The sequence below is a fragment of the Palaemon carinicauda genome, chromosome 42 (assembly GCF_036898095.1).
Source record: "Palaemon carinicauda isolate YSFRI2023 chromosome 42, ASM3689809v2, whole genome shotgun sequence".
Taxonomy (NCBI): Eukaryota; Metazoa; Arthropoda; class Malacostraca; order Decapoda; family Palaemonidae; genus Palaemon; species Palaemon carinicauda.
This window is the reverse complement of record NC_090766.1, coordinates 43,114,434-43,135,303: the sequence shown is the minus strand read 5'-3', so window position 1 is coordinate 43,135,303 and position 20,870 is coordinate 43,114,434. Positions and strand designations below refer to the sequence as shown.

The window sequence follows — 20,870 nt, the reverse complement described above, 5'->3', positions numbered from 1 at the left end:
TGTGTATATATATATATATATATATATATATATATATATATATATATATACATATATATATATACACACACACAGTATACTGTACGTAAACAAAAAACTTTCTTTCCATACTCTAAAAGAGCAAAAATAGGCCTTTCGAAATATCGAAATACCTTGAGGATCTCCTCTATAGTTTTCGGAACTTCATCGTAAAAGTTGGCTCGTTCAATTAACATTTCTGTCTTTCGTTTGGAAGTTGTGGCTGAACGCGTTTCATTCCCCGGATGACTTCCTCGACCTTGGCTACGGGCTAACTTAAGAAATTTTAATATACATATATATATATACATATATATATATGTATTATATATATATATGTGTGTGTGTATGTGCATGTATATATACAGTACACACAAACATTAACAAATTTTATACATGTGTATATGTATGTGTGTATATATATATATATATATATATATATATATATATATATATATATATATATATATATATATATATATACATATATATATATACATATATATATATATATATATATATAATATCTATATATATATAATATCTATATATATATATATATATATATATATATATATATATATGTATATATATATATATATACACACAATTATTTGTTGATGTGAAGTCAAATTGCTACCTACAGGAATCATCTGTTTAATTTATTTTCAGATATAGACTGGTTCCAGAGGCATATGCTTAACGAACTATTTATATATATATATATATATATATATATATATATATATATATATATATATATATTCTTCATTAGTACATTAATGGCACAATTAAGGATAAATTTTCACACTAGAATGGATAAAATAGTGGAAAATTAGATTTTGACATCAGCATATGGATTCGTGGTGGAAAACTGTAGTTTTACATCTGTATTGGCTAGATTTGATCAGTATTGGTGAAATGGTGTAAAGTCAAAATTCCTATAATAATATTGTCTGTGTATTGTTTAAATAATTTTGAGAAAGTGCTTATTATTTAGGTTTAAGTCGAATTTTAATATCAAAATAGTTTCATGGTGTGCAGAGCTAGATTCTGGTACCAACTTTGACTATAAGTTATAAAGGTAAATTGTCATTAATATAGGCTAAATACTAGCTTCAGTATTGGTTACATATTAAAGATGTATATTTGGTACTAGTATAAAGCTATATTTGACACCATTAATGACTACATGGTAAATAACTATATTATCATATATATTGGCTAGATGGTGAAAGTTAAACTTTTAAACCAAAATTGGTGCCATGTTTCCTTTCTCATTTACATTCCTGTACTTGCCATCTAGAACTATGAGATAGCAAGTATGGAAGCAGGAGCGATATGCTGTTCATTATCAGTAAACTCTTCATAACAATCTATTAATTACCGCTTCCCATTTGCAATTGAGAGAAGAATTTTAATTGTCTTTGTTGTTCTTTGCAGGAATACCAACCGTTACATTCACCAGCCTGGCCGAATCGAGGACTACATCCCGGGTCATTCTTCTTTGTCAGAAAAAGAATCAAGGAAGGTAAGGTTGGCAACTCTGCACTAGAATTCCCTCTTTGTGTGTCATTTTGGAATCTATATTTTACGTCTCTTTTGCAGATGATTAATTATCAGAAATATATCATTCATCTCTTCTGGCAGGGTGATTTTAGAAATTTTCTAGAATAAACGTTTAAATAATGTTAAGTTTACTTGAAATTTCAGCGAGAAGTAAGGCCTTAATTCTTAATTCAACTCCAAGTTCTTTAGAAAAATAAAAAATTATATTATTTCCTAACCAATTCCCCTTGGAGAACTGAAATTTAGTTACATACAAAATTTCTTTAAGCATAAAAAAAAAAAGTTGCTGAGAACCAGACGAAACATTTGGGAGAAGTTAAATCGAAGCAAACTGAAACTCAACGCTCAAGAGAAAACAGACCCCCACAACTCTCTCTCCCCCCCCACACAAATCTCAACTTTTAATGGCTTTTATTTTTGGTTCGTAAATTTCACTCAATACGAGTCAAAACTTTTAATGAAGGAAATGTTTTTTTTTCTTTTGTATGCTCTGGCGATTGTTTTTATTTCTTTTCTCGGAGTTTTTTTTTCTTTCCTCAAGGGAGTAAAGGGTTTTCATATAAAATTCGTAAGATTATTTTATTTTGTTTTACAATTTGTGTACTTTTAATTATCAAACTCGGATTTTTTACCTTAATTGCAACAAAATATTTTATTATATTTTATTATCATAAGACATTAAAGAAATTATTTTACTGGCATTCAGTGATCTTGACTGTTATTTTTCTACTCTTTGAGAGGCAATTTTTACGAATTATCGGTAATTATAGATCTCGATTTATTTTACAACATTGACAGCTTCGGGAGGTAACTTTTGCAAACTACCAGTAATCATAGATCTCAATTTCATTTACGAAAGTGACAATGTATTTCAATAATGAATTAACGCCCCTCAATATAAGCTCAACTAATATTATTATAAACCAATAAAAACCTATAAGATTTCCTAGACGTTCACATCGCATATAATACTTTATGCATTATCAAATTGCAATATCTGCAGGATCTCATCACAATCTTGACCTCTAATTGAAGGGTTAAGAAGTTTATTATTCATTAGAATGAATGTCTATTATTTTATTGAAACTCGAGCTTAGACTCACCTTATTTCATTGTATGTCATCATGAAATTTTTTTTTTTTTTCTTTTTTTCATTTTTTTTTTCCGAATTATGAATGCGGAGCTGAGGTTTTTTATTTGTATTGCGGTCTTTAATTTACTTCAGAGAAATTTATTCAAGATATTTTCTGTGTCCGTAGGATATCTATATGTTAATCTTAAAACCCTCCGTGACTGAAGTAGTTTAGTTTTTATTTCAGATATTTTATCGTCAGTGGAACTTTATCTTCCATTTTCTCTCTTTTACCATTTTCTTCATCTGATTAGTTTTATTTCTCTTAGAAGAGAATCATTACCGAACTTCACAATCCTCTTCTGTTATTCTTTTTACTTTACTTCTCTCTGTTTTTACATTCTAAGTCTTTTTTTTATAATTAACTATAATTAGGCAGTCCCTACCAATTATAGACCTAATTCAGGGGTTTCAAAAGTGAGTTGCAACCACACCCCCATTGAACAAAAACATAAGGACGTAATCTGTGTTTTAAATGTATTAGTGTTTACCATTTTCTCTAAAATAATCACTTGCTTAATGTACCATACTGTGAAAATTTTGTTGTTTATGATAACACGTTGTCTTCCTCACTCTGCCTGCATATACTCACACAGAAGAAAGTGAGTAAAGTGAGTATTCTTAATTCTACATAGCAGTTTATTGCCTGTGATCACGAAAGCACTTTTTTGCCCTCTGTTTAATGTAGACTTTTAACTTTATTTTGTTTTTCCCTTTTATCTAAAAATAAAAAATTATAATTTCAAATGTGCTGATTTATGAATTTATATGTAAGGGAGATAGAATCGTCATTATTCAAGTTATATTTTGGAAATGCTTATAGAACAAGGTGTCCTTTTGACATTACAGGTTCTTGCTCTCTGTGAGCATTATTAGAATGAATGGTTAAAAGGTTTTGGTATCAAATTCGCGAAATTCATGACTGGTACCCGTTTTGAAATACCCTTTCATAATTCATACTGTCTGATGTTTTAAGAGTATTAAAACTGTTGGGTTGCAGCATAAAAACTAGTCAGGAGTTTTAAGAGTATTAAAACTGTTGGGTTGCAGCATAAAAACTAGTCAGGAGTTTTAAGAGTATTAAAACTGTTGGGTTGCAGCATAAAAACTAGTCAGGAGTTTTAAGAGTATTAAAACTGTTGGGTTGCAGCATAAAAACTAGTCAGGAGTTTCAAGAGTATTAAAACTGTTGGGTTGCAGCATAAAAAACTAGTCAGGAGTTTCAAGAGTATTAAAACTGTTGGGTTGCAGCATAAAAACTAGTCAGGAGTTTTAAGAGTATTAAAACTGTTGGGTTGCAGCATAAATATAGTCAGGCTTTCAAATAGCCTTTGAGTACATTAGTGAAAAATTCTACACCAAGTAACCAAGATTGGTGTCATGGACCTAAATTTTGCCACAAATGTCAAATCGTCATTAGAACTTTTGCCATCGAGACTTTAAAAAGTTAGCATTGATTTGACGCACTTAATTAACTCATGATTAGAATATTGCACTATTTTATGAAATATTAGCTAGCAATATTACCTAAAATGCGATCGAATCTGTGCTTTTGTCACGTCTCATACGCCTCCAGTGATAGGTAAAGAGGTCAAATCGTGCTGTAGAATTTTCATTCATTTCTTGATATTTGTATCATACATCATGTATAACGTTTATGATTTGTTAGCTTCAGTGCGAATGTATTTATATCGTAATCATATTGTATGAAATGTATATAGCCGGTAAGGGTTTAGGCCTCTTCAGACTAATCTTTATGGTAATCTTAAAAAAAAAAAAAAGTGTTTGTATATTTGCCTCTTGTGAAGTAACTTTGTTAAATCTGAGGTTATATAACACTGAAATAGCTGATTTTAAAATTCAAAATATTCGTTTCAGCAAATCTCCAAGGTCTTGAATATTTGAGATATCCCTAAATACTGTAAATTAGTCCCGGAAGTTTTTACTTTAAAACCCAATGCTTTCACAGGAAAACTAACAATCTATTTATTGCTGCAAAATCCGAAATCTGGTACCGTTTCATGTTTTGCAAAACCCGACATCTGGTAACGTTTCATTTACTGCAAAACCGACATCTGGTAACGATTTAGTTACTGCAAAACCCGAGATCTGGTACCGTTTCATGTTTTGCAAAACCCGACATCTGGTAACGTTTCATTTACTGCAAAACCGACATCTGGTAACGATTTAGTTACTGCAAAACCCGAGATCTGGTAACGATTCAGTTACTGCAAAACCCGAGATCTGGTAACGTTTCAGTTACTGCAAAACCCGACATCTGGTAAAGTTTTATTTACTGCAGAACCTGACGTCTAGTAACATTTCAATTACTGCAAAACCCGACGTCTGGAAACTGTTCATTTACTGCAAAACCCGATGTTTAGTAACGTTTCAAGTACTGCAAAAACGGACATCTGGAAATGTTTTAGCTACTGTAAAACTCTACGTCTGGTAATGTTTCGATAACTCCAAAACCCAACATCTGGTAACGTTTCAGTTACTTCAAACCCTGATGTCTAGTAACGTTTCATTTACTGCAAAACCCGACATCTTGTAATGTTTAATTACTTCAAAACCAAACATCTATAACGTTTTAGTTACTGCAAACCTCGACGTCTAGTAACATTTCAATTACTGCAGAACCCAACATCTGGTAACGTTTCACTTATTGCAACACTTGTCATTTAGTAACGTTTTACTTATTGCAACACTTGTCATTTAGTAACGTTTCAGTTATTGCAAATCCCGACGTCTGGTATCGTTTCGGTTATTGCAAAACCTGGCATCTTGTAACGTTTCAGTCACTTCAAACTCCGACTTCGGGAAACGTTTCAGATACTTCAAACCCCGAGACCTTGTAGATTAGTTTACGTTTAAAAATTATCGTGAAACGTGAGACTTCGTTAATACAAAATTCAGTTCAAATATGACCAAATCACAAGATCTCGGTGCAATAAAGTCTATTGCATTTATTACGGGAAAAGTTTATAAGATCTATCCTTACTTATCTATAGTTCAATCGAAACCCTAAATCTTGTCAGGTCAAAATTCTAATAATTTCAAAGGAATTTTTCATATAGGAATGGGAAAGTCCTTAAGACCCTGTTGTAGTTATGATATGACATTTCAACATTATCAAATTATAATCCTTAGTATTTTCAATCTGATAAGATTTTTTTGCTTACCCATCCTTACATTATTTTTTGTTTAATGTAATTTAACCTGTTTTGAAATAGCTCAGGGTTGAAGCAGAAACCTTGACACCCCCAACAAAGCATGATATGTTTGTAAGACACTGTATATGTTCATCATAACACAGAACTTTAATGTAATATTATTCGCCATGGAAAGAAAACCAGTTTGATTAATGTGACCCAACTTCCTATTATTCTTAAAACTCTCTCATAGGAGGTCACTTTTGAGTATTTTAGCCTTTTGCTGCCATTTGCTTAAAATTGTGTTAACCAATAACATTAATTTAAATCTATTCCTATATGTTTTTGATAAGTAAATTCCCCCCAGATAGCACCTACATTTCTTCTTATTCCATAGCGAATAAACGAGTTATTAACTTTTTGAAGTCTAACTTTACTCAGTCTGTTAGACTGAACACCGATAGAGAACAGAATGGAAAGACATAACCATCTCGACTCTTTTCTGGTGGACCAGAATATTTTTTTTTTTTTTTTTTGAATCACATTATTTTTGCATCAACTGCTTTCACGATGTTTTCTTTTCTTCCATGGTCAACCCCCACACCTATCCAGCTCCCGGACGCAGACATAAAATTCGAGGTTGGTTTTGGAATTATCGTGTTTTGTCTGTTTCTTGCTCTCTTTCTATCACAGATTTTAATTCTTCCTTGATATCTCCTTCTGTCTCTATACATCTCGAAACAAGATTCTCTCATTGACGGAGTTAGTTTAAGATAGTTTTCCTCCTTCCTAAACTTTCTTCAGTATTTCGTGGTAAGCTTCATTCTTTGGATCGCTCTTAACTTGACTAATTCTGAAATCTTTCATAACTGGAGTCACTGGTATCGATTACAACCAATAGGATTCCAAGATTCTCCATAAAATGATGAATGCTGTAGAGCTATTGGTTAATGCATACCCAAATAGGGCATTCCAGGATTCTTCTTTAAAATGTAAAGGCTGTAGGGCTAATGGTTAAGGCATAGCTAATGGAATTCTAAGATTCTCCTTTATAAGGTAAAGGCTGTAGGGCTACTGGTTAAGGCATAGCTAATGGAATTCTAGGATTCTCCTTTAAAAGGTAAAGGCTGTAGGGCTACTGGTTAAGGCATAGCTAATGGAATTCTAGGATTCTCCTTTAAAAGGTAAAGGCTGTAGGGCTACTGGTTAAGGCATAGCTAATGGAATTCTAAGATTCTCCTTTATAAGGTAAAGGCTGTAGGGTTACTGATTAAGATATAGCCACTGGAATTCTAGGATTCTCCTTTAAAATGTGAAGGCTGCAGGGCTATTTGTTATGATATAGCCAATAGGATTCTAGAATTTTCCTTTTAAAAGATAAATGCTTTAGGGATGTTAGTTAAGGCATGTCCAGTGTGATTCCAGGATTCTCATTTAAAAAGTAAAGGTTGTAGGGTTATTGGTTAAGGCATAGCCAGTGGTATTCCAGATTCTCATTTAATAGGCAAATGATGCATGTCTATTGGTCAGGGATTATGAGTTCGAACCAATCACTATCCAGGATCGGTTTTATGTCAGTGGTTTTATTGTAGGAGTGATTACCTTTCAAGTCATGTATACATGGAAAGAAATTAGTTATTTTTTCACCATCATAGTAAATTATCTTTTGAAATGTATCAATGCTGAGTCTAGAATTTATTTAGAAATTAGTAATTTGTAATATCAGTGGTTTAGATACCTGAGGTAGGACCAGATAATATCATGGTCACACTTCGGTTTTCTTTAGCATTGCTATTTTAAATTTAAAGAGGTCTGTAAAATAATAGTCATACTTTCATATGAAAAGAAAGGACTAATTCACTGAATTTTTTATTCATGGTAGCTACAAGGTAATTTAGATAAAGATAGATTTCCAAGTAGTTTTAATCGCGATAAAACATCTAGTCAATTTGAATAAGGTAGGACTGATTCATATTAATCTAGCTCAGATTGATTTGAATCAAGGTATGCATCAGGTTATTTGGAGTATAGGCAGGCTGAGATTTAAATGAATGAAGGCGTTAGGAATGTGGTTAAATAGAGTAATTTAATCTTTTAAATTGATAACTCTACTTGTATGGTGATCCGTGACTGCTACACGAACACTCATATGTTTTCCGCTGCTTCTATTATAACGCTTTCGCATGCGCTTCGCTTTGTTATAATTTTAAGAAAAAATTTATATATAATTTTTCACTGTACATAAGGATCTCACAAAGGATCTCTCTGGAACAACGTCATGGTGGAAACCCGGGTGACATTGCTATCTAAGTTCACGGTAATTCCAGGACAATGTTTTACGTCAGGCTAAGGAGCCTGTGTTGGGAAAGAAATGCAGACAATAAAATTGAATTGGGATTAAGATAACCTAACTTATAAGTAGTATATTCTTGCTTTCCCAAGTGATGCTCCCTTAACCTGACCTTAAAGTGTTGTCCCGGCGCCGCGTGGCCAGGAATTGAAAGTTGTAAGCTGTCGAAGTACAGTTCATAGATTGTCTCAAAGGTCTTTCTCTCCTCGGATGGATTCAACGTCATGCTTCTTCATCAAAAGCCAGTCGCCAGTTATGTGAATGCATGAATGAAAATATGCATCATATTTTAATCGTCTTTGTGTAAGTCTGATGAAGAATTGTTTACGTGTACTATTGTGATCAGCAATCTCGCCCTTCTCTTCAGGAATCCTGGAAGTTGGGAGTTCGAAATGTATTCTTGAACTAATGTCAATCTCTTCTCTGATTTCTTGCGACCCAGGCAAAATCTCAGGAGCCGCCGCCCACCTCAGCTAATCATAGGTTGGCTTCGCAGAAGATGTCAATGACCCAGTAAGTGGTTCTTGTTATTGTTGTTCGCAATAATGTAAATAAAGATTCATTATCCTCCAGTCAGTTAGTGAGTTCATTTCATTAACTGAACAAAAAAAATCTGGCCGTTTTTAAATGTTTGGGCCATTTTTTAAAAACAAAACAGATAATACTAGTGTATGGAGGATATTTTTCGGTATGATATTATTCTATAAGTATTCCACACTTATATCGCAGCCATTACTATGAATCTTTTTTACAAAATTACTTTTTACGTTTTTCTGTTTGAAATATCAAGTTCTATTTTAAGTGACATACTTTAAAGACAAAGGTAATAAAGATTTATCTTTCCTATTAAATACCTATGGGAAGTTATAAAGTTTATTGTTTATTATTTATTTATTACGCATTACCGATACTGTATAATGGCTCTTATTAATTTTCTCTACCAATAATAAACATTCTAAATTAGTTTTCCCCTTGTGAAACATAAATTTCCTTTTCCAGCGACACGTTACTTTTTCCCCCTTTGAGGCTAACAGTATCGTTTTGTCCCTTTCCAGTGCCCTGAAAGAATCCGGATACGAAAGCGACAGTACATTAGTGTTCAAGAAACGCGAGGACGCCAGACGTCAAATTCCAGACCCAAGAAAAACCAGCCAAGTTTATCGACAGGTGAGGTCAAATGCTGGGTTGATCTTTGGTCGTCTGCTATCTCATATCAAGTCTCTCTCTCTCTCTCTCTCTCTCTCTCTCTCTCTCTCTCTCTCTCTCTCTCTCTCTCTCTCTCTCTCTCTCTCTCTCTCTCTCTCTCTCTTTATATATATAGATATATATATATATATATATATATAGATAGATAGATAACATATAACATAGATATATATAAATATATATTATATATATGAATATATATATATATATAGATATATATATATATATATATATATATAGAGAGAGAGAGAGAGAGAGAGAGAGAGAGAGAGAGATACATATGTATATATATAGATATATATATATATATAACATATATATATATATATATATATATATATATATATATATATATATATATATATATATATATATATACACCATTAATATACAACTCAATATTGACAGTGTCTCTTGCTGCTCTGCTCTACGCTTTCTCTTCTACAGTATATTTCATTTATTTGTTTTTATCTCTTTTCTCTCCGCTGCCCATTTTGTTTAAACTCGCCTTTCTCCAATTACCAATTCATCACCAGTTGTTTATGAAAACTAATTACTATTTATGATCAGCGTTTACATGAAATAAAATCATTTTCGAACCGAATCCGTCCACAGATTCAGCGTGGTGGTGATATTCCTTTGACGGGTCTTCAGAAAGTTCCTCCTGCAAGACCAAAAGGTAAGCTGCTTCCATTTCCTTTTGGGGTTTGCTTCGTTTTTATTTTTATGTTATTGATGTGATATTAATAAACTTGCTATAACTTCAGATACTCTCAAAGTCAGAGGTATAGTTTTAGTGAATGAAACCTTTACAAAATAGTTATTTAAAGAATTTAACAAGTCATTCAAGGCACTCTTAAGTGGGAATACAATCTTTATTCTTTCGATAATAAAATGAAGGAAAATTTTGTGTTGTTATTCTGTATAATGATTCTCAAGACCATAAGCCAGTTTTATAAGAAACTTAAAAACGTTCTAGAGACTAAATCTACTACTCTGAATGGTATATGCAATTAAATACCTTACACTTAAGAGTGGTTTAAGATTAACGATTCCTGTCATTTGTCAAAACGTCTTGTGACATAATCATGTGTTTTAATGGGTGTTATTGTCTTTAAACCATGTTTTATTTTATAAACTACATTCTAAAATTCTGAAGCTTAATATTATGTGCTATACTGTATAAAGGTATTTCTAGTGCATATGCAAGTCTAGCACCACGGGTGGTTGTGCCTGCTGGCGCCTCTGTTGCATGAATAATGCAGCTGTAGGGGTGATACTGGCATCTTGTTGAGGAAGGTTTCCTAGCAGTTTTTTGCCTCGTAATCCTTCATTTTGGTGTCGGCCTCTGCGTTATTGTCTCATTCACGAGTTCCTGAAACTTGCAGGATTGTCATCGGACTTCATATTTGTCACTGAGGGGGATCCTGAGTAGTGTGTAAAGTGAAATTACCCAATAGACTGATCTTATTTTTATTGTATTGCAATTCAGTTTCATATTTGCATGAGGCAATTTCATTTGTGTTGTAGATTTAGGACAGCATTTATTCCACGTAGGTCAATCAGGTCTGCAATGTAGTTTCCGCTCCTGTTCCTCCTCCTAACCATAACTGTAGTTATGCCATATAGTTCTGTACCCTTTCTTTTATCCCTTCTAAAATCTTCATCCGCTGCCTTCAATATTTGAGTATGATGTAGTGATTCCTTATCCTTTACCTGTTATTATGCACCGTCCTATATAAAGCACAGCCTCCTTTATCCTTGTATTCACCTCTTCAGGAGCACTCCTTATTTCAGCAAAGGGTTCAATCATTTGGAGACATCTGTACATAGGCACAAGTCTCCTAGAGCCCTGTGACAGCACCAGTAAGTTGTTGTGCACGACGAACATTATGCAAGGTGTAATAATTTTCAAAAAATGCCCCTTCAGAATGCTTGTAGACGTTGAACTCCCGCACCAGGACTATGAAAACCTTCACTCGCAAGTTTCTTCAAGCTAAGGTCACTCGGCACAGTCCATTTCTACCAAGGAACAAGCTCCAGCACCAAATAACTTTGAAGGCTCAAAGCTATTCATGCATTGCGTACAAATCTTAGGCCTTGAGACCACAGCAAAGTAGAAGATTCACCGCATGCTTTATGATATATTTATTATTCTTCAGTTATTAAAGTTCTTTTATGTGCGTTACTCTTTACAGACGAGTACTTCGTGGTGTATTCAGACCTGGACCTTGGTCTTCACCACCCATCTCTATCAGATCTCAGCCGTTCATACGAGACTAGAAACATGTCACCTCCACCAAAGCCTCCTGTGCCCAGTTTTGGGGAAAGAAAGAGATCAGCACCCTCAAGAGTTGTGATAGTTCCTTCTCCTCCTCGTAGGATATCCTCTAAGTGGCATCCATCCCTCATGAAAAGTTTCAGGGATCGACCTCCTGTGCCATCACCCCGCTCAACTTCAGCAGAAAGAGTTCGTGAAACTCGTGCATTATATTCATCATGGCATCGAGAAAAGGTTGCTCGATCACGAGAGAAGCTCGGTAATTCTCCTGTACGGACTAATTCTTTAGGTAGATCATCCTCTCTAGCTAAGCAAAGCAGTGAAGTTCGTGAAAACTTTTTGAAAGGCAGACGTGCCGTTTCTGAGTCACGTTTCACAATTAAAGATCGAGAAAATTCTCCCCCTCGAAGAGCATCATCAGCTGCTAAAAGTGTTTCACCTACTAGATTATCAGATAGAATTGATAAGTCTGACGTAAAGATGGCTCAGAAAGACTTTAATTATAACAAAACATCTCAAAAAACAAGCATTCCGCAGCCAATTGTAGTATCTGAAAGAGAACATAATCGCTCTCAAAGTGCAGACGTACCAAGGAAATGGTCAAATATATCAAATGAAAGCCGTAATACTGTAACACGTCACACAGTAAGTAGTATGAATAAGATAAAACGTCCTTCTCAGTCATACATTCATTTTGATAATAGCAGCCCAACATATAGAAGTAGCAGTGTTGAGGCTGCTTGTAGAAGAAGGAGGAGTGGTTGCCTTTCTCCTGAACCACATCCATCATCAAGGAGATCCCCTGTCAGCAGAAAAGACAGCCGTTACAGAGAATCACCATATTCAGATATGTCTGTTGAAGTTTCTGATGATAAAAAGTTAAAGCAAAGTGAAAGTTTTGACACAACACAAAGCAATGAAACTGGATATTCAAGTATGCTAGATTTATCACCCTCTCCAACTTTAGATCGACATGCAAATGAAGATCATCGCCAAAAGAGAAGGTCTGAACCTCATCCTAGGCCACATTCAGCCCCAGCAAGACGTTCTCGTTATTCTGCTTCCTTCAGTGAAAAGCGAAGTAAGTGGGAGGCCTTAGCTCGGGGGGAACCAGTAAGTGGGCGCAGTTCTCAAAGCCCATCTCGAAGTACCTCACCTTTAAGATCTTTGCAGTTAGTGCGACAAGTGAGCAGTAGCTTCAAAAACATTCCAGCTGAAATTTGGTCATCTGGATCAAAGCGCAGTAAAAGTTTAGAAGTGTTAACTCCTTCTCCTCATTCTCACCCAAAACGCTACCGTCAGTATATTTTAGAACTCCGAAATGCAGCTCCTCGTAATGCCCGCATATCTCAGTTAAGGCGACTTTTTACTTCACTAGACCGTGTCCACCGGCTTGAACGTTCAGTTAGTTTTGTAGAGCTTTCAGCTGCAGATAATCGTGCTAATGAAATATTAGACTTTGAGACTTGGAAAGGCATGAGAGAAAAAGAGCGTAAAGCAATGGAGTATAATGTTTTACTCAAAGAGTTGAATGTAGCTCAGAAAGAGCATGAATTTTTATATAAAGTTACTCCTGACAAAAAGTGGGCTGGTGACTGCAGGCTGCGGGGCCGAGATGTGAGTGTTCCTGAACTTAAAGAAAAATTTTCTTCCATAACAGATAATAGCTCAGATATCACACATAAAAGACGAAAAGAACTTGAAAGCTCAAAGGACACATATCGTGGTTTATGGCGAGGTTCATCTGTGCGTGATCTGTCACGGATGTACCAAAGTCCTGAGCGAAATCGCAGCAGCAGACGCGGTTCTAGTTTGAGTCTTCCACGAGAAGATTCGAGCATGAGATCCCGTGGTTTATGGACTAGTTTGAGCTTAGAGCAAGTAAATGCTTTCCGTGACCACCTTACAGAGATCTATGGCTCAATGCAAAGTATCCGTTCATGGAGGGAAAGAAAACAGCTAAGTGGAGAAAAGCCTCAGACTAAAAGTCAGCGTGAGATATCTACTCATGGAGTGAATGTTAGTGAAGCAGGGCAAGCATTAGCAAACAAACTTGGTTCTCTTCATGTACGAACACCATCAGAACCTTCAAGAAGACCACCATCTAGACATTCTTCTCCACCAAGAGCAACAAAGAGCTCCAGTAGCTTAAATCAGATAGAGGACCAAAGAAGGCAGCTTTCAAAACAGCTCTCAATTGAGCTTCAAGAAAAAGTATTAGAACAGCGATCTGGCCGCTCTCTAGAAGCTACCTCCAATGTTTTGAATAATCTTCAAGTTCCAGATGATGTTCCTTTGTCATTAAGCCCAGAAAGTATCTCCCGTTCTTCCCCTCGCACTTGTTACTCTCTTGATATATCAGATTCTTCAGAACCAAATTCCCTTAATTCTGGGGACCAGTTTCTTTTGGTAGTACAGAAGCCTGCTAAAACTAGTCGAAGCCATAGTCTTCCTCCTGAACAAGTAAGTGACCCAGAATCAAGTGATTCTGAAGTTTCTGTCAGAACTGTTGTTCACAAAGATGTTGCAGGAAAAGTTAAATTTTTCGAGAAGAGAGCTCGGCGAAATTCAAGATCATCTGAACGTCATTCATCCAGAGGTAGTCGTTTGAATGTAGATGAAGTACCTCACTATGCTACCCTCCCATCCCGCTTAAAGGAAAAATCCCAGAATAAGTTATTGTCCCCAAACTACCTTCCAGAAAGGTCTGTTTCCTCTATTAATTTGGCTAATAAAGCAGATGTTGCTTCCCAAGTATGGCAGATTTATGATAAAGCCAATCCTGTCAGCGGCTCCTCTGTACAGTGCATTTCTGAATCAGTAAAAGATAAGAAGGAACAAGTTAATCCTACTTCACATTCTCGATCATATCTTTATCATGTAAAAACGGGAGATGTTAGTCGTTTAAAAGCTAGGTATGAAAGCCCCGAAGATGCAAGGAGGGCACGTTCACTACCTGATATGAATGGTGCATTGTCACGTGTAACTCCTATTGGGAAGACTGTTGTGAGGGGTCAGGAATCTGGAGATGTTCAGTATATGCGGGCAAAATATGAAAAACCAAGGCGGTCCAGAAGTCCAGAACGTTGGCAGCCTGCCCGAGATGAATATCTGCCCAAGTCAAAATTAACATCCACCCTTCAGAGTTTAGCTGCCCGTTCTCCATCATTCCTTGATCAAGGAACTGTAGAAAGACTTGCAAGAAGAGATTCGGTAGAAAAAGCTGTACTACGACGAGTTCATACTGGTAATGTAGAGGAATCTGTTGGTCGCTTTGAAAGCCAAAAGCCTGATCCTAAATCAGGAGTATCAATCATAGGTCAAATGTACACATCTGCTCCCTCAGTGAATGAATTAGCTAATATGTCTAACTTAGTACCACCAAGACCTCCACCACCACTTTTAGGACCCCAGAAACCTCAACGCCTGGCACGAAGTAACCCACAGCCTTTATTAACTTCTACCCCAACACCATCTCCTGTAGATGCCCGAACAGCCCACAAGCAAAGAGCATTGCGTGTACCTGAACCCATTTGCTCTCCACCTACTCAAGTTCAGCCACCCACAGGACTAACCTCTACTTTAACACGCCCATCCTCTGGTAGTTACAATGCTGATGCGCACCGCCCCAAATCCCGTTATGTCCCACCAGAATCATATGGGTCCCCAACAAGATCATATGGTCAAAGTTGGACCCAGTCCTTAGAAAGACCTCGTCGACTAACCCGTGCAATGAACCACACCAGTCCCCACCATTCGTCTAACCAGTCCAGTGCCCATAACTACAGCACCCTGCGAATCAGTCCTCATACCTGTAGTCACCATTCCAGGGGCTCTTACACATCACAAGTTGATTACCACAAATATTCTCGCCCTCATTCCTACTCCCACTCCTACTCACAGCCCACACAATCCTACCAGTCCTACGCTCAATATTCCCAAAGTCCAGGACGGGATCAGAACTACAACAGCAAGGCCGTATCATGGAAAGGTGCAAAAGTTATTCATTTTACGGTTGGGAATGTAGAATACTCAGTTTCTTCGAGGTGCTGGTTTCTCTGGTAGTCTTAAAGATTCATTCTTGGCTCACCATATTCGATTTAATGAGTAATGTTGCTGCAAGTCTTTGATTCTATTTACACGTAATTCAGTTATTTTTCTTATGATTCCTCCATCAACTGTTTTTCTTTATGCACTACTGTTCACATAGTTAGGTTGTAGTTTTGTTTTTACTTTAATGGTATGTTTATCAATGTCATAATATTAAGAATGTTGCATGCAAAATGACACTCAATAATCTACATAAACTAATATTTTTTTTAAATTATTATTTTAATTTTAATTCCTTTTGCTGTTTTGAATTAAAATGGATTTAAACTGTTTGAAGAAAACATTGGGAATTGAAATATTTTACCTTAATTACATTTGATAAAGTGTTTTAAATGTCGTACAGAAAAATCTTATTAAACTATTGTTGCACGCAGTATTAAGAACCTTTGAGAGTAGTTGTATTGGATTTTTCACAGGCACTATTATTTTGTATTTCATAAATCATGATCTATTTTTGTATCGTTGCACAATGTATGATTTCTTTGGAATTGTTTTCTTGTGGTTTCTTCCCCTGCTTTTTTTTATTTATTTATTCCTCACAGGTTTCCATATGATTATGTATTTCCCTATTACGCCAAGTTACTGAATTTCCGTTTCTGCATCTCTAGACAAACCCTGATTTTCTAAGTCATGAAGAACTATTGGACTAATCCTTTGCCCGGCGCTTTTCATATTCGTTTGATTAATTTCGGGCTTTTTTATCGCTTTTCCATTTTCTATTTCTTCGTCCTTCCCTTTCTTCTCATTCATTCTTTCCCCCTTTCTCTTGTGAAGCATTCGAATCATTTCTCTTTCTGCTTTTTCTGTCTTCTTTCAAACAACGTGTTGTTGAAGGTCTCTCTCTCTCTCTCTCTCTCTCTCTCTCTCTCTCTCTACTGACTTTTCCCTCTCTGGTGATTTGCTCTCTCTCTCTCTCTCTCTCTCTCTCTCTCTCTCTCTCTCTCTCTCTCTCTCTCTCTCTCTGATTTGTCTAAATGCTGTCTTTTACCCTCTCTTCCCATCTCTTAATAATTTGCTTTGCTCCCCACTCTCTTGCATTTGTCTTACTGCTGACTTTTCCCTCTCTGGTGATTTGCCTCTCTCTCTCTCTCTCTCTCTCTCTCTCTCTCTCTCTCTCTCTCTCTCTCTCTCTCTCTCTCTTCCATCAGAATGCTAAAAACTCCCATCTTAACAATTCCTCCCACTGCTACTTCTCCACCTTCCAAGCTCCCTCTCACCCCCTAAGCGCATTCCCTCTCCACCATCTCACCACCACTGTAGTTCCTCCACCACTTCACCATCATCACCATCACCTTATTGTTTGTTCATCGTTTTATCCCAGACCCTGTGATCGGACCCGTCCCGTTCCTTTACTACTCAGGGAGGCAGGCATCACCTCCCACAAGACCAGGTAAAATGATTTATGTGTGTGTTTGATTCCTTGAAGCAAAACCAAAAAAGTAAAATGCTTTATTATCATTGCTCTGCTAAAGCGGTAGGCATATGCAATACTTTCGAGGAAATGGTTATTTTTAATTATATCAATAGAATAACAAATGTTTCTCTCATGTTTCATGAGATGCATGAGGCTCTTTCTTGTAAGTAATTTGCACAGGTTCGTCTGTCTTTCTTTTTGCATTGGTTGCTCTGCTAAATATGCTAAAGATTAAAAGGGAAATGTTTTCTTCATTACTTTTCTATAATTCAAATGGTTAGACTTATTTCTGATGATGCAAATATTAATTGCACTAAATTTAATTTGAATATTGTCTAGAGAAAGAGATTGTCGAATAGAAACAAATTTTTATATAACTCTATATGCATATTTTTAAAATTTGCTTTATATTCTGCCTGATATTGAAAAGTGAATGATGAATAATGAGGGAATATAAATCTGTTCGCTAGTCAAGTTCTATAAACCAAATTCAGTGAAAAATTAAAAAATATTGTGAGGATCGTTCATGTAATTCTAGTAACAAGTAGATGAATAAGAAATATATATTTTCAAGTATATTCCAGTTTTAATAACAAGCCGAGATTTCGATTGAAATAGATAAAGTTTATTGTCAAGCAGATGAATTTCTGAGTATTCAAACTATATTTAGTCACAAACAGAAAAAAAAAATTATATTTCAAAAATGGTTTCATAACAGAAAGCCGATTTCAAAATTTACTAAAGCAGGTTTAGGTCGAATTTATTAAGAGATTCTTTGTCGTAATAAAAAAGATTAAACCTGGTTTATTAAATAGAATAACGAATTCGAATTCATGAAGACAATTCAAGAACAGTCCCAGCCAAAGATATCAATTGTAGTGTTTTGGGGTAAATGAATAAATAGATGAAAATGAACTCGTATGTTTTTCCCAAAAGCAGATTTCCGACATGTATTGCATATTCCTCGCTCCGTGAAATCATTGGCTCGTGTAAATAGCACAATTAAAACAAGGAATCGTAGAAATTTACTAAAAAGGACTACATATTCTGGCCTTTTTTATTTAATTTTTTTTTTACAAATTTCCCCTTTCGCTCTGCTAAATTCATCCGCCTCATCTCTGTAAATAGAGGATAAAAAATTTGGTCTCTTCTCAAACTAACCCTCGCTTTTTCTGTATTAATTATGCGTGTATTGTGCGCTACGGTTGCATTTATTTATGAACGAGAGATTTATTTTACCTGGGAAGGTTTCGATAATTAAGGTTGATTTCGTGTCCGTGGAATATCTTATTCCCTTTCTCTGAAGCACACAGGCATACATACGCACTTTATATACAAACACACACACACACACATATATATATATATATACATATATATATATATATATACATAATATACAGTATATAGTGTATGCATGTAGACACACACACACACACACACACATATATATATATATATATATACAGTATATAGGCTATAGGTGTATGCATGTAGACACACACACACACACACATATATATATATATATATATACATATATACAGTGTATACTGTATATGTATATATATTTATACATTCAAGTCGTAGGAACGCAATCAGAACGTCATGAAACTGTGACAAATATACGCTCTGTGCTAGGCTACTTCGTTTATATACGTATGTATGGCATGCGCGTTTAGGGCCACGTGCAATAAAGTCAAAGACATTCGCAAAATTAGACGGAAGCTTTGCAAAACCTCTTTCGCTACCCACCACCAGTGTTCCCAACAAGAGGGACGTTTCCCCACTAATGTCTTAGGGGGCAAACAGTCCAGAGAGATGTAAATTGTAGTTGGTAACACTGGGAGTCACTTGGTTCTTTCTTGGCAAATAAACACTGAGAGATCTAGCTGGGCGGGTTTCATTTTTTCCCTCACATTCATTTCCACGAGTTCTTAGCGCAGTGATATTCACTCCTCCATATTTACGACCAAAGCTGCGTTTTAGGTAATCATATAAAGGTTAAAGAGGGACTTTTAGAGGCGTTTCTTAATAACTAATTGACTGTTGCTAGTTACTCTTCTTTGAGGAGTTAAAATTTAGGTATATCAATTTTCTGTTAAGCGGGTCATATACTCCAATAGACCCTCCATTGACTGCTTTTAATATCAACCGAAAATCTATATTTTGAGGTACTCTATTCAGCGTACTTCTGAATAAACCTTAATCTTAAACCATCAAGTTTTATGTCTGTGTCACCTCCTCTGTAATCTTTATAATCTAAGATTTCTAAATATTTCTTTACGTGTATTTCCTCATTGTAGATTAACAGTAAATATTGGCTTTCATGTCATATGTCTACTGTAATTCCCCTGTGAGGAAACACGACTCTCCCGTCTAATAATGAAGAAGAAGAACACAATGGGTGGCATGCATTGTTTACCTTTCTTTCATCCCAAGACTTGTAAAACAAATATTAGAGAATGTTGCGAAAAAGTTGAGGCACTGTGCTTGTTTCATCTAGTTTTTCTCTATACGCGTTTATTTACATTATCATTCCTCCACTTGTGTTTCTGTTTTTCTGTTTTAATCACGAAACAAAAATGGTAAAGAAATTGTCGGTAATGATTTCTATAAAGAATTTCAAGTGGCGATTCCCCTCCTCCGTCCTTTTACTTTTCGTAGTGGAAAAACACCGATTTGTGTTAGTGTCACTTTTTGTATAACATACTTTTCTTCTCCTTTTCAATTTACGAACGTCTGTTTTTTAAGTTTTTTTTCGTAGATTCATAAAAGATCTCGCCAAGACTTGATCCGAAAGTGAGTTACATATTCTAATTTTTGGGGTCATACGAACTTCGCCAATTGACGTCATGTATTTCAAATATCTTCAGATCAAGTAAATGGTTACTTTTAGATATATATTAAATAAGTAAAAGTGGTTCCACTCAGTACCTTGGGATTGAAATATTTATAATCTATTTAGTAAAAATATAAATTGAAAGGGAATCGGAAGTAACAGAGCAAAGCAAAGAGTAAGAAACTTCAATCACCCCAGAGGAGGGCCTATAATAGGCCCCCCCCCCCCCCTCTGCCCTCGTGAATAACTTCGATAACTTTTTTATTTTCGTTTCCCTTCCTCGGGCCCATGCCGTCTGCGAGTTATAAATAGCTTTAGCCAAAGAACCAAGAGATTTTCTTGTGCATCTTGTAGGCGGAAAAGTGAATGGCATTGGGGATTGTGTGTCTTAGGTTTTCGTACGTTCCGTGACGTTGTTCCTGCGAGCCAGAATAAACTGCTCGAGAAATTTAGATCAGCCGAGTCAACGAGGAGGGAATGAGACCATTGGCGCTTCTGTCGGGCGTTGTTGATTTTGGGAGTCGGGTCTTCTTCTCCCGCAGATTAAGTACTTGGCACATGCTCTACCGGAGGACATCTCTCTCTCTCTCTCTCTCTCTCTCTCTCTCTCTCTCTCTCTCAATTCGAAAGAGACTAGAGGAGAGGGAGGGTGTGCTTTGCAAACATTGTGGAACATGATTGTTTTGGGAGAAATACTCCGGTGAACATTGCATATCCAATAATTATAGGATATGATTCGGCTTTCAAGAACGCGTTACCTATAATGAATAAAAATACAGAAATATATGCGTAT

The 20,870-nt window shown here is 35.6% G+C and overlaps 1 protein-coding gene across 1 annotated transcript in view; it reads left to right on the top strand.

The window, feature by feature from the left end:
- LOC137633129 (uncharacterized) overlaps positions 1-20,870 on the top strand; it is a 476,875-nt gene that overhangs the window by 419,699 nt on the left and 36,306 nt on the right. Inside the window, exons 16-21 of the mRNA XM_068365289.1 lie at positions 1,462-1,549; positions 6,487-6,513; positions 8,667-8,737; positions 9,280-9,391; positions 10,046-10,109; positions 17,143-17,211. Of these exons, the coding sequence (XP_068221390.1) occupies positions 1,462-1,549; positions 6,487-6,513; positions 8,667-8,737; positions 9,280-9,391; positions 10,046-10,109; positions 17,143-17,211 (431 nt within the window). The remainder of the gene's footprint in view (positions 1-1,461; positions 1,550-6,486; positions 6,514-8,666; positions 8,738-9,279; positions 9,392-10,045; positions 10,110-17,142; positions 17,212-20,870) is intronic.